Genomic DNA, 15,509 nt, shown 5'->3' on the forward strand with positions numbered 1-15,509 from the left:
ATAACTTGTATTCCAAAACTTTGGGCCCTGCCTGATAAGAAACTTATCTGGATATACTGTTTCAGTATAGGTCATTTATATCCCCTGTGAATAAAATTAATAAAAATTATCTCATACAACACATATTGTATCAACTTATGTGTGTGATAGTGACAGCACAAACATGCTTGGGTTTTCAACCCCTCCACTGTGGCCTTGTAAAAATACACTGTTATCCCTCACTGTCATTATCAGCAGTACTGTGTTATAGAGAAGTGTCTCGATGAAATTGCCTCTGTCTCAATTTACTTATGTCTTAGATTCTGTTTTATAAATTCTGCTTTCAGGCAGGAACTAGCTCCTGCCGGCATTGTCACCTCCTGGACACAGGCATCCAAGCTATGTCCAAGGACAAGTCCAAAGAGACAAAATGTGGATACTGGACTGTAGTTTGAGAGTCCTGGATTCTTCTGGAGAGTTTATCTGGACAAATAAATGAGGAATGTCTTTGGTTGCTGGTGCTTTCTGGATAACAGTCATATTTCTACAGCAGTAGCCTAGGAAGAGGGTGCTGGGAATTATAAAAGGAATAATCAAAACTATGGGGCCTTGCCCCATGGCATTATCCCTCTTTCTGTCCATGGAAGTTATCAGAGAAAGTGGCTTCCTGCTGCGGCTCCTTCCACAGCTTGTTCTGGCTTGATTGCCTAATTTCACACTGTCCTTGCTCCTGACAAATAATAAACAAACTCTTGCCAGATAATTATCACAGAAGGAGTTCTCGGCTCTCTGAGAGCTGGCAATGCCATTTCTCAGTTTTATTATGCCTCCCTGTCAGGCATACTTGAGGAACAATCAGATAGGGAAACCCAGCCATCTCCAACTGCATGATCAAGCCTGTATATAAACAGGGCACTGCACAACAAAAGAACCTGGGCTACAAAAAAATGAATGCGTAATTTTAGTCTAGCTTATCTGAAGATTCCATTATAGGAACACAGGAAGCTGCCTTGGTCCATTCTCATGATGGTCTACACTGGCAGCTCTCCAGAGATTCAGCCAGGAGTTTTTCCCAGTCCTGCTTGGAGATGCATGAAAGCGAGGTGCAGATTTCAACAAATGCCTTCTCCAAAATTCTCCAATAATTTGGGAGAGAAGTCAGAATAAGAAACTGGACGAGTTTTCGGAAAATTCTTGTCTAGGGAAACTGGTTCAGGTTTATTGTCTATGGTTCAGTCCCTGACATCTTCAGCTATACATAGCAGTTCAGGCAACAGTATTGGATTAAAAAATGGCTGTGCAATCCTATGTATGCCTACTCACAATTAAATGGGTATTCCTGTATATGACTGTAGCATTGTTCATTGAATTGTGAAGTTGCCAGACATAAGTTGACTCACATAAGGCAGCTCCATATGGTCATATGTCCATCCCATCCATCTCACTTGACAGTTGCAGGCCATGACAGCTTGTTTACTTGCCTGTGCTTCACTCAGGAACAGCCCATGCATAGCTCAAGGGAGCCATTCAGGCCCTTCTAGCATCAGGTTACTGTGTTACATTTAATTCCAAGGCAATCCACTGATCATGAGGGAGTGGTTATGCAAACAGTGTAAACTCTGAAAATTGTGTACTGTCAGGAAGGGAAAGGTGAGTGCACAATGAAAGTTCAGGATCCCCAAAGACAGGGTGTTAAAGGCAGTGAAGGAAGGAGTGCAAAGCAATGTCTTCTCTCGACAACTTTTTCTAGCTCACTGCAGGTTAATTATTCCAGGGCAAAGACAATATTAAATATTTGCTTCTTCAATCCCAGCAAGGGAATTTGATTTCACTATAAAACAAATAAAGTTGAAACACACAGGGCATAATTAGAACGAAGATTCTCCAGTTTCCATGGCCAGTTTTAAAGAAAAAAGAATTAATAAGTTGAGATCAGCTGTATCCCACAAATTAAATGTTAAAGAGCTTGCATGTGCAAAAACAACCCTCTGTTTTCATTTTCTCCTCTCCTTTTCATTTCTCTCTCTCTCTTTTCTTAGCCTGCAATAGGATGTAATTTCCCTCTGGTCTGCTTTCTATAATACAACACGAACAATTTTGAGCAGAAAATGCTAAGTCTGAAATTAAATTTCCAAGCATAAATTCAGGTTGGTTTAAGAACATCAGGGCAGGCAGAAAGGAGAATCATCTATTTAAAAGCAATCTCTGATTAGGAGTAGTGCTCTGCCAAAAATAATTTCCCTTTTTTGGTGTTTTGTTTGTTTGTTTGGTTGGTTTTGCGTTATTCATCATTTAATGAGGAACAGCATGCACTTGAAAATTATCAAACCGGGGAGAAAGTTCAGTGACATTAACATGGGTGGGGACAGAGTTTTTGTCATGCTTTCCTTACTTCTGAAGTAGCCAATGGGTATCCTTTCTTTCACTCTGCACATCATCTCACTAGTGATCTGCACTCTACAGCCTTTGTATCCAAAGTATATAATATATCTCATTTATGTTGGAAAGGTAGGGACTATTAACAATATACAAGTCTAGCTATCACATCCTGTCTTCATGTTTTGTCCCATTTCAGACCTTCTTTCTTGGAGTTCTGTTTGGATTGAACATCAGGGCAACAAATAGCTGGACCTGAATTGTTTTATCTGTATATATTGGAAAGTGTTTTGTCTGTCCATTTATTTGTTCTCTATAGGGTTAGCTGCTTCTCAATATATTGCCACCAAATATGACATAAGGGTTTGTGAGGTGGAGGTGGCAGACTTCATCACTGTTTGGATACTGGGAGCCATTTAGAATCAATGTGGTGATCCGAAATGTCAGTTTGACCTGACTTTGCCTGTTTTTTGACATAGATTTGGCTGCCACTAAAATATTAAACTCAAAATGAGAGTCTGGGGTGGAGGTGGGGCGTCTTCATTGACATTTGAATGCCAGCTGCCATTCTGAATCAAGAGGGTAGACTAAGACAAGACTTTAGTGTTACTTCACCCAATTTATGGTGGGCCCGAACTAAAAAATAAAATAAAATACACCATACATATACAAATCACAATTCTTTGGGTTTCTAAAAAATTCTGAGCAGCAGAAGGGAGTGAGTTATTTGAGAGTGGGTAAAAATAGGTCGCTGTTCAAGAACAATGGGAAAAACAATAAAAGCTATGAAAAGACATGGATAAGGAACGGGGGAATGAGGCAAATTACAATTACATGAGGACTGAGGGGATAAGCAATAGGTCGCAAACATCCCAATTCGGATTTTTACCTTTACAGTAAAGATGGATTATATTTCATTAACCATGTTACTACCCACCCACCCCCTGCCTGTCTGTGACCTATGATCTTTGTACTTGAAACCAATGATGACAAACTAATAGGAAAGTAGTGAGACTTCCCAGAGCCATTTCCCCCAAAATTTGTCCTTCTGTATTTTCATCTATTTGCTGTTAATTGGTTTCACCTATATTTCCACATAGGCTGTGATGATAGCGTCCATCACCCAGTAATCCACCAAGTCCCTTTGAAACCTTCTGAAATTGCTTTTGTAAACGTAGTGCCTTTCCATAGAACCTGTGGTGCTTAAAATATCCGTTACGTGTTCATCAAAGTCATCTGTGTGCTCGACAGAAATTTCATTATCCTTACTGTGGTTTCTGGTAGAAAATAGAGAGATAAAATTCCTCTTCACTGAAAAGCTGGAGCATTCTATTCATCTATTTTATCAGCCAACCAGCGACAGAGCTGAGATTTACTGCAGAAGAATTTCACAACTTCAACAAGGTAATTTTACAGAGGTTTTCAGTTGTAAGCACTGGGAATGCTTTTCAAAGAGGTTGAAATAACACATATGGAACACAGCAGTACAGAATGGTGGACTCTGGGGCTCTCATTACATTAATTATTTGGTGACTGGTATTCTAGATATATTCTTGTGGAATCATAGTGTATACTTCTTTAATGCAAAGTGTAAAAGTCGAAGTACAGTGGTACCCCGCAAGACGAATGCCTCGCAAGACGGAAAACCCGCTAGACGAAAGGGTTTTCCGTTTTGGAGGCGCTTCGCAAAACGAATTTCCCTATGGGCTTGCCTCGCAAGACGACAGCCCATAGGGAAATCTCCGGGACAGGGAGCGCGTCTTCCCCACTGTCCTCGGACCTCCTCCCGCCGCGCGGCATCGGAACGAAGCTCCGATGCCGGGTGGGGGGGAACGCCTCCTCCCGCCGCGCGGCATCGGAACAAAGCTCCGATGCCGGGCGGGGCGGGGGGAACGCCTCCTCCCACCGCGCGGCATCGGAACGAAGCTCCGATGCCGGGCGGGGGGGAACGCCTCCTCCCCCCCCCGCGGCATCGGAACGAAGCTCCGATGCCGGGCGGGGGGGGGAACGCCTCCCCCCCCGCGCGGCATCGGAACGAAGCTCCGATGCCGGGCGGGGGGGACGCCTCCTCCCCCCCCGCGCGGCATCGGAACGAAGCTCCGATGCCGGGCCGGGGGGAACGCCTCCTCCCCCCCCCCCGCGCGGCATCGGAACGAAGCTCCGATGCCGGGCGGGGGGGAAACGCCTCCTCCCCCCCCCGCGCGGCATCGGAACGAACCTCCGATGCCAGGCGGGGGGGGGAACGCCTCCTCCCGGCGCGCGGCATCGGAACGAAGCTCCGATGCCGGGCGGGGGGGGGAACACCTCCTCCCGGCGCGCGGCATCGGAACGAAGCTCCGATGCCGGGCGGGGGGGGAACGCCTCCTCCCGTCGCGCGGCATCGGATGGCTTTCCTGAAGACTTGGGGTGGGAGGAGGGTTTTCCTTCCCACCGCCAACATTCAGAATGCTGTTACAGATGGGTAGCCGTGTTGGTCTGCCATAGTCAAAATAAAAAAATTCCTTCCTGTAGCACCTTAAAGACCAACTAAGTTAGTTCTTGGTATAAGCTTTCGTGTGCATGCACACTTCTTCAGATACACTTCTTCAGATACCAGTGTATCTGAAGAAGTGTGCATGCACACGAAAGCTTATACCAAGAACTAACTTAGTCAGTGGCGTAGCGTGGGTTGTCAGCACCCGGGGCAAGGCAAGTAATTTGCGCCCCCTAACCCGTGGATTTGCGCCCCCTAACCGTAACCCCCAGATGTTGCCCCCGGTGCGGCCGGCCCCCCCTGCACCCCCCACGCTACGCCACTGGCTCCATGTGCCCTGGGGGGTCTCTTTTCTATGGTTCTATTAGGCCGCTCAGTTGAGAAGTGTAGGCTGAAGGAGCTAATCATCCTTGCAGAGTTGGAAAGGGACCACAGGGCTCATTTAGTCCAACCCCATCTTTTGCCCAACAGGGGACTCAAACCCAGGACCAAGGTTAAGAGTTGTATTCTCCAGCCTGAGCACCCCAAGGAGCAAGAGTGATGGGGCTGTAGGGAGAAGGGGCAAGTGCCCCACAGGAAGTGGCCCAGGAAACATGATAGATGGCTGGTTTGCAATCCAGGGGCAAAGGGAGGGGTGGACACTGCAGCCTCCAGACCTCTCCCCCTCCCCCCAGGAGAGGAAGGTAATGAGACCCTTTATAAAATACTTTGTTTATCCTTGACACTTTTGAAACTCCCACACACATAGAGATTATATATTATTATTATTATTATTATTATTATTATTATTATTATTATTAATTATTATTTATTATTATTATTATTATTATTATTATTATTTATACCCCACCCATCTGGCAGTTTATTCAGTATGATGATGCAATGTAGGGAATAGGTTTTTTCCCTTTAAAATACGTTGTTTGTCAGTTAAAAATGATTCTTCACAAACAAACCTTTATTTTGGAAACATAGCAAGAACTGACCACTCTCTTTTATACTGTCACTTTAAAAACAAACAATCAAAAAAACCAACCCCTGTCTCTCCCTGCCTACTTTCAAATTGGCAAAACCAAAGGGGGATTATGAAAGTTGTGCTTGCAGAAAGGTTACAACGTTTTTAGAAGGGGGAAGGGGCAGAATGGGTGGGAGGCTGGGAGCAAAAGGCCGTTCAAGCTACAGCTTTGCAGCTACAGATTGTGGTGATCCCTCGTTTTAGGCGGCTTTATAGATCCTAGAGGTGGAGAGTTGGAAGGGACCCTGAGGGTCATCTAGTCCGACCCCCTGCAATGCAGGAATCTCAGCTAAAGCATTCTTTAAAAAGGGGCTAGACATGTTGGCAGAGGACCAGAGGCAGGGGGCCTCTGGGAGACCAGTTGCTGCCCCCCGGGGGCGTGTCCCGCTTACGGCCTCAGTCGTGGGGAGCTGCTGCCTGGCAGAAGGGCGGAAGGTTTGCTTCCAAGTTGAGGCGCGGAGAGCGCTCCCACCTCCGGCCTGTTCCTCCCGCGCCCGGGCGCGCGCCTCCCATGCCGCTGACCCTCCCCGCCAGCCGGGGCTTGCCACCTGCTCCCGCGGCCCTTCCCCCTTTGCAGACAGGTTTCTCGTGCCTTCCTTGTCAAAACAACCCTGCCAGGTAGGCCACCACCGCCGGCCCAGGTTGATCGTGCCAGGGCCCACAGGGCTGGGCTGGTGGGACCGAGCGGGGGCGTTGCGCAGCCCGTCTGGCTAAGCCCGTGGAGATCACCTGCCTTCTCCCCTCGCCCCGCTCCCAGTTTCTGGCGCGGCGCTTCCCCTTTGCACCGGCGCTGCTGCTGAGTCACAAGGGAGCCCCAGAATAGCTCGGGCTGCGACTTGACACCCGGGCACGCAGCGCAGGGCGCGGCGAGGCCCGGTGGCGCGTCGGGGTGCGGAGGCTGCCCGTGCCGGCCAGGCGTCGGTGGCGGCGTCGGCGCTGCTGCAGCGGCTGCTCTTCCTGCAAGCAGTGAGTGGAGCGCAGCCGCAGCGGCGGCGGGGCGCGCACGCGCGCTAGGGCGCAAGGCTGGCGGTGGCTGCAGGGAGCCCGGCGGAGGAAGGAACTTGTCCCTTCCCTCTGGACTCGCGCCCCCCTAGATGTTGCGCCCGGTGCGGCCGGCACCCTTGGCACCCCCCACGCTAAGCCACTGAACCTAGTTGGTCTTTAAGGTGCTACAGGAAGGAATTTTTTTATTCAGAATGCTGTTCTGAATGTTGGCGGCGGGGAGGAAAAACCCTCCTCCCACGCAAGCCCCGGGAACAGAGGGAAAGCGCTGCGCGCCTTCCCCTCTGTTCCCGTACCTGTCCTGAAGGCTTGCGGTGCGGAGAAAAGCCCTTCTCCGCACCGCCAGCCTGGCAAGCGGTTTCCCTAGGAACGCATTAATTGATTTTCAATGCATTCCTATGGGAAACCGTGCATCGCAAGACGAAAAAACCGCAAGACGAAGAGACTTGCGGAACGAATTAATTTCGTCTTGCGAGGCACCACTGTACAAAAAAAGCAGGTACAGTGTTGCAGTGTGGTTTTGTTTCTGTTTTCACTGCATAGCTGCCAGTATCTGCGCTGATCCTGAAAGTAAGTGTAGGCCGGATAAGCTTAAGAGAGCCCCCCACCAGAGTGGAGTAGGAATGGAGTGGGCAGAAATCCAGTCTTTGTGAATTCTGATATTAATTCAGGGGTGTGGAACATGTGGCCCTCCAGATGTTGCTGAGCTACAACTCCCATAATCTCTGAGCATTGGCCATGCTGACTTGTGCTGATGGAAGCTGAAATATGTCTTCAGGGCCAACGTCTTCCTGACTTGATCTGTGCCTGGATTAAGTACTGATCTTCACGAAGAGGGAGGAGGAGGAGGAGGAGGAGGAGGAGGAGGAGGAGGAGGAGGGGGAGAATATAGCTATCCATGGGACTTTACACTTCTCCCAATATTGCAATACAGCTCTTGGCTCAAAGAAACATGTCAAACTCCATGTAATTTTTAAAGAGATAGAACATATCCCAAAATAGTATTTAAATATGGATTTGCATGCAATTTTTTATGTAGATCTTTTTTAAAAAAATAAATTGCAGCTGAGTGTAGAAATAGAACAGAATGGACCTATGAATGAACACATGCTGCAAACAGGAAACAAACAGGTTCATCCATCCCTAAGGGTCAGATTAGTATGATGGCACATACGCTGGGGTTAGCTGGAACCCCTGAACCCTACCCAGGTTTATACCATTTATTTTACAAAAGTATTAGTTTCTTTATCATTTATTTGATCACCCTTCAAGTATGCATGAAGCCCATGAAGCCATGTCTGTCAGGTTCCCTGGCACCCAGGCATACATATTTAAGAACCCACATTTGTCTTTCATAACATATGATGTGACCCAGAGAACTATGGCTCATGTAATTTGGATGTTACACTTTTTGTTCCTCCAGCTTCAACAGTAATGTCAAAAGTGGGTCAGATTGCATGTATGGTGAAATACATATGCATGTGTTGTCATCTGGGGGTTCACCTGATTATCAGCGTTCCAAGTTCTGTGCTATCTGTATCTTAGCTATAAGGTAACATGGGGACAATATAGGTAGAATTTTTCTAGGCTTTGTAACTGAGTACTATTGCAGATATGACTAAGTGAATGAAATGCTTGGGAATCTGTGTCATTCTCCCACAGCAGAAGTGGTAGTTATGCCTGCATCACTGACTCAGAAATAAGAGCCTCGGAAGCTTGCAGGGGAAAAGATCACTGGAGCAGCAGGAAGGTAAGCAGGAAAGAGATCCTCTTGCATTTGGTTTTTCCTCATTTTAAAAGAGAAAGGTCCCTGCCCTTGATTTCTTGAAGAAAGCCTGGAAAAGTAGGATGCTTTCAGAGACAAGTTCACTCATCTTTAGTTAGACTAACTGAACTAATATCCATTTTAGATATTTAATAAAACTGTGTCCTAATTTATTTTAATTACGGCCTCTTTCATTCCTTCTGGCATATGGGAGCAAGGACTTTACAGAAACAAAGTCTTTTCACCTAGCTCTGAACACTGCCTCTACACATACACACACCTCCCACATCCGTCCCCAAACCAAGAAATTAATTGGGAGCTTAAAGCTCAAACTAAAAATAAGCAAGATACATTCTGAAAATTCAGTATATATTCATAATGAGGTAAGATTGAAAAGCACAGATTCACATATATGACCTCTTCCGCCCCTCCACAGAGACTTTTGCAACTTGAACATAGATTAATTGCTCACTTAGTGTGAAAACTGGCAAACAAGACCACAAAATATTACAAGCTCACAAGCACTTTTACTAAGCCACACAGTTCACTTCTTTTTTAACCCACTCTTCATCACACGCGGTGTCAGGGTGGAGTATATATTAAAGTACAAATTCAAACAGTACAGTAATTCCAAGAAAAACATTAAAATCAATCATCATAATTTCTACATCCCTATTTTATAGTGCAAATTAATGCATGCCTATTCAGAAGCAAGGTTCATCAATTACCAGAGGACGTGCTAATAATAATACAGTGGTACCTCAGGTTACCTACGCTTCAGGTTACCTACGCTTCAGGTTACAGACTCCACTAACCCAGAAATAGTACCTAGGGTTAAGAACTTTGCTTCAGGATGAGAACAGAAATCGTGTGGCGGTGGTGTGGCAGCAGTGGGAGACCCCATTAGCTAATGTGGTGCTTCAGGTTAAGAACAGTTTCAGGTTAAGAGCGGACCTCCGGAACGAATTAAGTACATAACCAGAGGTACCACTGTAGCTATGTCTGCAGAGCTTCTTTTCCTGGTCATCTGAAGTGAACTCATCACTAGCAACTTGGAAACTGGATAAGGGGGAAATCACACTTTGGTACAGCAGGCTAGTTTTCAAGTTACTTCCTAAAATTCTGAAATTTCCACAGCATGAATTGGGAGGGAGATATTTTATTTTTTACTAAGCTTCTAAAATCTGCTATGGTATGCACTAACCTGCAACCTGTAAAGGATTCCATTTAAGCAAAACAGAAAGTGTGATAAAGCAATGACATGTTTTGATCATTCAAACATCTCCTTTTCTTTACCATCCCTTTACAACTTCAAAGCTATCAAATTCTGTTTGTGCATAAAATTTAATCTTTGCACAAATCTGCAGCTTGATTTAATTTGCATACTCCATCTCCCACAAACTAATATGGAGGGGGGAGGAGAGAGAGAGAGAGAGAGAGAAGGAGAGAGTGAGTGGAAGAGATGATGCTTCGTGCAATTCCAAATTCTTCCCAGCAATACTTTTTCCAGTTACTCCATTTCACCTAATGTTGGAGGATTAGAATTTTCACTTACAGCAAACTGTACTTATAAGCCACTTGGCTGAAAGAAAACAAAACACACAAGAAGAAGAGAGAATAATTACCTGTCTTTGATGCCACAGAGATCAATGCGCAAATCACTAAAATTCCCCAGGGAACCTTGCTGAACTAAAATGAGGTCCTTGGGCTGGTTATCAATAAAGATGAGTCTCATGCAGCCTTGAAAAGCCGTAATGGGATTTAAACATTTTGAATCGGTAAAATTGTCAGGGCACCCTGTGGGACAGAGAGGGGAGAAAAGAGTGAGATGAAGAATACTTAAATGATAATTTATTTCCTTGGGGGTTCACTGATGGAAGGTCTAATTATTCCTAGTGTTCTCATTGCCTGCTCGATGTGAGCAAGTTACAAATTCTATGGCAATAAATAAAAATTAAAGAAAGAAAGCAGGCAATAATGCTGACAGAATACAGATACTTGGAGAAGCTCAAAGTTTTTGCTTGTCTTCTTTTAAAGCTACAAGGTGCAGTCAAGATTCAGTAAAAGAGTTGCCACTGTTTTCAACTGGATGTTTGAGGACTGGATCTGAAGGGCAGAACCTACCAGGAGCATCTGTACAAATTCCATTAGGAAGGACCCTTGTATACCAGGTACAGCTGACCCTGTCATCTGGATGCAGCTGGCCCTACGTCACACAACCTTGTTACCCACTGAGGAGAAAAGAACCTTGTCCAAAGGACAGATCTGGCTATATTAGGTTATCAGGGATCTTTGTTGAATCTGAACTTTGGCTCCACACAATACTAGCATCATCCAAGCTTGGAGGGAAGCCATGCCTCCTCTTAAGGTTGACAAGGCACGGCAGGGAGTGAGTTGATTAGTGAAAACTTCATTCAGGCCCAAGTGGGTGGAATAACATTCCCATAGCGCAAAGAGGTTTGATTCTCCCTAGTTCTACAGAGATGATGGTGCCCACCTCTCTGTTCTGGGTTGTGACATTTTTTAGAGGATCTGCAAAGAGCTCTCTATGAAATCTTGTGTGTTTGGGGATGGAGGCAAACTTGCTGGAGTTGATCCAGGCAAGCAGAACTGGTTGGTTAAGCATCTGATGCATTAATGGCTTAAGGGCACTCTTTATTCACCTTCCACTTCCTTTGGCTTGGGAGGGGAGGCCTTTGGGGGTGTGCTTTAGGCATTGCATGAACACCTTATTGAATTCTGGATAACAGAGTCATGGTGTGCTTGTTGAGTCTGAAAAACCCAAGGTTCATGTTGCAAGGAGGGAGAATGACTTTCTAATCCTTTGCTGTGTGGCCATAGATTGTACAGTGGTATCTCTAGTTACAAACTTAATTCGTTCTGGAGGTCTGTTCTTAAGCTGAAACTGTTCTTATCCTGAGGTGTGCTTTTGCTAATGGGGCCTCCAGCGCACAATTTCTGTTTGCATCCTGGGGCAAAGTTCGCAACCAGGAGCAGCTTCTTCTGGGTTAGCAGAGCTCGTAACACTGAAGCGTTTGCAACCAGAAGTGTTTGTAACCAGAGGTACCACTGTAACTGTAAACATGCCCAGGAGATGGGAGGGATCCAATCTTTCCTTATCAAGAACTCACCTACTCCGACTCCTATGATTTGACCCAGGCATAGGCAAACTCAGCCCTCCAGATGTTTTGGGACTGCAACTCCCATCATCCCTAGCTAACAGGACCAGTGGTCAGGGATGATGGGAACTGTAGTCCCAAAACATCTGGAGGGCTGAGTTTGCCTATGCCTGAATGTGGTTAATTGTAGCTTGTTTGTTTTTTGTTTTTGCAGATCCTCCGGTTTGTTATATTTAATAAATTCACACACATTTTGCATCTTGAGCCTTCTTTATGTGATTACAAATATTGTCCCCATCTCTCAGCATCTCAGGCCTTATATGATGAGATTCTGCCAGGTTATCCTTTCCACACTTTTCAGAGTCCATCTCTCTGAATCCAGGACTTCTTAGTGTTATCATAGAACAGGAAGACCTAATCCGTTATAAGCTTCCATTTCCCTTGTTGTGCTTGTTCTGATTAAGCCCTTGCAGCCCACTATAATGTACCAAGACTGATTTCGCACATTTCCCTGCCAAAATGGGGAGACTGTCAAGTCAGTGACAAATTATAATATATGACGGGTGGCTCATTTGGGCTTGCTGGGTCACAGATTGTGCAGGCCCATCCAGGAATCAGTTCCACAGCACTTGAGCAAGCAAACTGACACAGGAATAGAATTAAAGGTTCTATATGCCTGGCTAAGCCATGGAATGACCATCGGCTAATACAATTAGGTAATAGTAGCAATGAATTGACAGTTGGCAGATGTCTAAGTATTGGCTCCATGCTGCCTGCTGATAAGGTATGCCCTAGAAACCCTATGCCACCTTTTTCCATATGGCATTTAAATTACGCTGAGCTTTACACCAGCTTGCTAGGGTCATGTCAGCATCTGGGCTAAGAGTACTGCTACGCTGAGGGAGAATCGGAGAGGGGAAATGAAAATGTCATCTGAAAGCAGTTTGCACTCCGGATATAATCGAGGAGCACAGAGTAAACTCTGTGAAATATCATAGGTGCAAAAGTCAAACCAAAAAGAAGTCTTTAATCCCACCACATCCTGCACAAAGGTTAGCAACAGAAGCAGTCATCATAGCCAAACAGGGTTAAACTGAGGCAAATGTTGTCCTACCCTTCACAGCATAGTGGGTGGGTGGGTGAAGGGGGGTTAAGACAATGTTGCTGTTGTTATTTTAAAAAGATGCGTGCAGCCCATCTTTAAACGGAAGGAAGGAAGGAAGGAAGGAAGGAAGGAAGGAAGGAAGGAAGGAAGGAAGAATTTTAAAATCTCCAAAGATAACTCTCAAATACACAGAGGTGCAAAATCTTTCCCACCTTGCTGGTTATTTTTGCTTCTACAGAAAGAAAGATTTGAGTTTATAAGGACTTTATATAGGGGTTAAGATGAACCCAAAAGCAGAGAGCCTGTTAATTGTGCTTCCACAAGGGTGCTTATTTAAATTGCTTACAATGTTACTGTTGTCCTCTTTCTTGATTTTAATCACAGGAGCTTTGGGTGGCATAAATACCCACCAATCCCCTAGCTTGATAACAAAAAACTTTCAAATTAAAACTGGAATGCAACACTTCATATATATAGAAAACTGCTAATTTTTGCGCTCTGTGGGTTGATGTTTTCAAAGAGTTTATAACACACATCAATTTTGAAGTACATACATTTGTAAGTATTTTATATTCAAATGCAAGTACCACTTATGGTGATTCTAAAATATTATATTTGGCAGTATAATAGTGCAGAAGAACAATTATTTTATTGTGATGCTGCCTTGTCTGAACAAGCAATATGTGACTGGCTCATAGACAAACAGATTTGAAAATATGGGAGCAAGCAGTGCCCCCTACAAGCCAAAATTCTGGAGCCTTAGCTAATGTCACACAAATAGAGTTTTTGTGCCCACAGTGATCAGTAGCCAAAACGAGGGAATTACATAATGACCAGCCAAACCTCCCAGAAACCTCTTATATGCTGCTAGACTAGAACAGACCATATGATATATACAATGTGTACACATCATACCTTTAAAGCATATTTCAATTGCATTCATTCCCTCAAAGAATTCTGGACAGTGCAGCTTACCTCTCATAGAATTGCATTTCCCAGAAAACGCTTTAAAAACTATAGGGCTCAAAGTTCCTTGAGGGAAAGAATGTCCTTCAAATGCCATTTAAAGGTATATTGTATATGCAATCATAGACTCATGTTTGTAAAAGCTTCTAGATCAGATTTTCTTTGGTCTGAACAATTCAGGTTTCTACTATCCCAGGGTATCCCTTTAGATATTTTCTCCCTGGATCCAATCTCCACTTCATTAACAGCAGCTCAGCTAAACAAAGGACGGTTGTTAGAGGGCCTTCATCCAGGAAGTGATAAACTGTCCTCAGGTTTATAGGTCCAAATCCAGAGATTCCTACTAAACAGATACAAGGGAGTGTGTGCATAGTATTTCTGGGTCAGGTGTGTGTTGCCAAACAATTAATTGTCACTATCTACTCTGATTATGGGACATGGGTGGTGCTGTGGGTTAAACCACAGAGCCTAGGACTTGCTGATCAGAAGGTCTGCGATTCGAATCCCTGTGATGGGGTGAGCTCCCATTGTTCGGTCCCTGCTCCTGCCAACCTAGCAGTTTGAAAGCACATCAAAGTGCAAGTAGTACTGCTCTGGAAGGGAAGGTAAACGGTGTTTCCGTGCGCTGCTCTGGTTTGCCAGAAGCAGCTTAGTCATGCTGGCCACATGACCCGGAAGCTGTACACCGGCTCCCTCGGCCAATAAAGCAAGATGAGTGCCGCAACCCCAGAGTCGGTCATGACCGGGCCTAATGGTCAGGGGTCCCTTTACCTTTACCTTACTTGGATTATGTTGTTGTTTTATTAATTAAATTAGTATACCACCCTTTAGGTAAATAGGTAAAGGACCCCTAGATGGTTAAGTCCAGTCAAAGGAGAATATGGGGCTATGGCGCCCATCTCGCTTCAGGCCGAGGGAGCCGGCGTTTATCCACAGACAGTTTTCTGGGTCATGTGGCCAGCATGACTATACCACTTCAGGTGCAATGGGACACCGTGATGGAAGCCAGAGCACACAGAAATGCCATTTACCTTCCCGCCGCAGTGGTACCGATTTATCAACTTGCAATGGTGTGCTTTCGAACTGCTAGGTTGGCAGAAGCTGGGAAGGAGCAACGGGAGCTCACCCTGTCAGGCAGATTTGAACTGCTGACCTTCCAATCAGCAAGCCCAAGAGGCTCAGTGGTTTAGACCACAGCGCCATCCGGGTCCCTACCACGCTATTACCCACAAGTCTCGGGGTGGTTACAACATAAAATCACAGTATAAAAACACAAATTACGTAATAAAAACAAAAACAACCCAGTAACCCCCTCCTTCAAAACACATTTGAAAAGGGCCTTGGACGTCAAACAGTCAAAAGCCTGGTTAAAGAGGAACATTTTTGCCTGGCACCTAAAGGTGTATAATGAAGGCACCAGGACTAGAGCATTGAATCAAGGCATCATATTTCCTCCTGAAGCAGGCAGTCCGTATTGAAGCTGAATGTTAGAAGATTCAGGGCAGATAAAATATAAGGGCCACAAATATACGGAGGCGAAGGCTATCCATGGCTACTAGTCACAATGGCCATGTTCCACTTCCACTGGGTAGGCCCTTGAATACCAACTGCTTGGAATCAGGTGAGGGGAGTCCTGCTTGTGTGCTTCTCAAAGGCATCTGGTTGGTCACTGGGAGAACATGATGCTCGGCCATTGACCAGCAGGCTGTTCT

General features: G+C 45.3%; 1 protein-coding gene across 3 annotated transcripts in view; it reads right to left on the reverse strand.

Annotated features, from left to right (window-relative positions):
* The window catches only part of CNTNAP5 (contactin associated protein family member 5), a 326,754-nt gene that overhangs the window by 132,057 nt on the left and 179,188 nt on the right, over nt 1–15,509 (reverse strand). For all 3 annotated transcript variants that reach the window (XR_014008811.1, XM_081196914.1, XM_081196913.1), the window contains one exon: nt 10,233–10,404. Coding sequence is in view for 2 of the 3 variants with exons in the window: in XM_081196914.1 (XP_081053040.1) it covers nt 10,233–10,404 (172 nt within the window). In the remaining variant the exon portion in view is untranslated. The remainder of the gene's footprint in view (nt 1–10,232; nt 10,405–15,509) is intronic.

The sequence above is a fragment of the Podarcis bocagei genome, assembly GCF_964188305.1.
Source record: "Podarcis bocagei genome assembly, chromosome: 1".
Classification (NCBI taxonomy): Eukaryota; Metazoa; Chordata; class Lepidosauria; order Squamata; family Lacertidae; genus Podarcis; species Podarcis bocagei.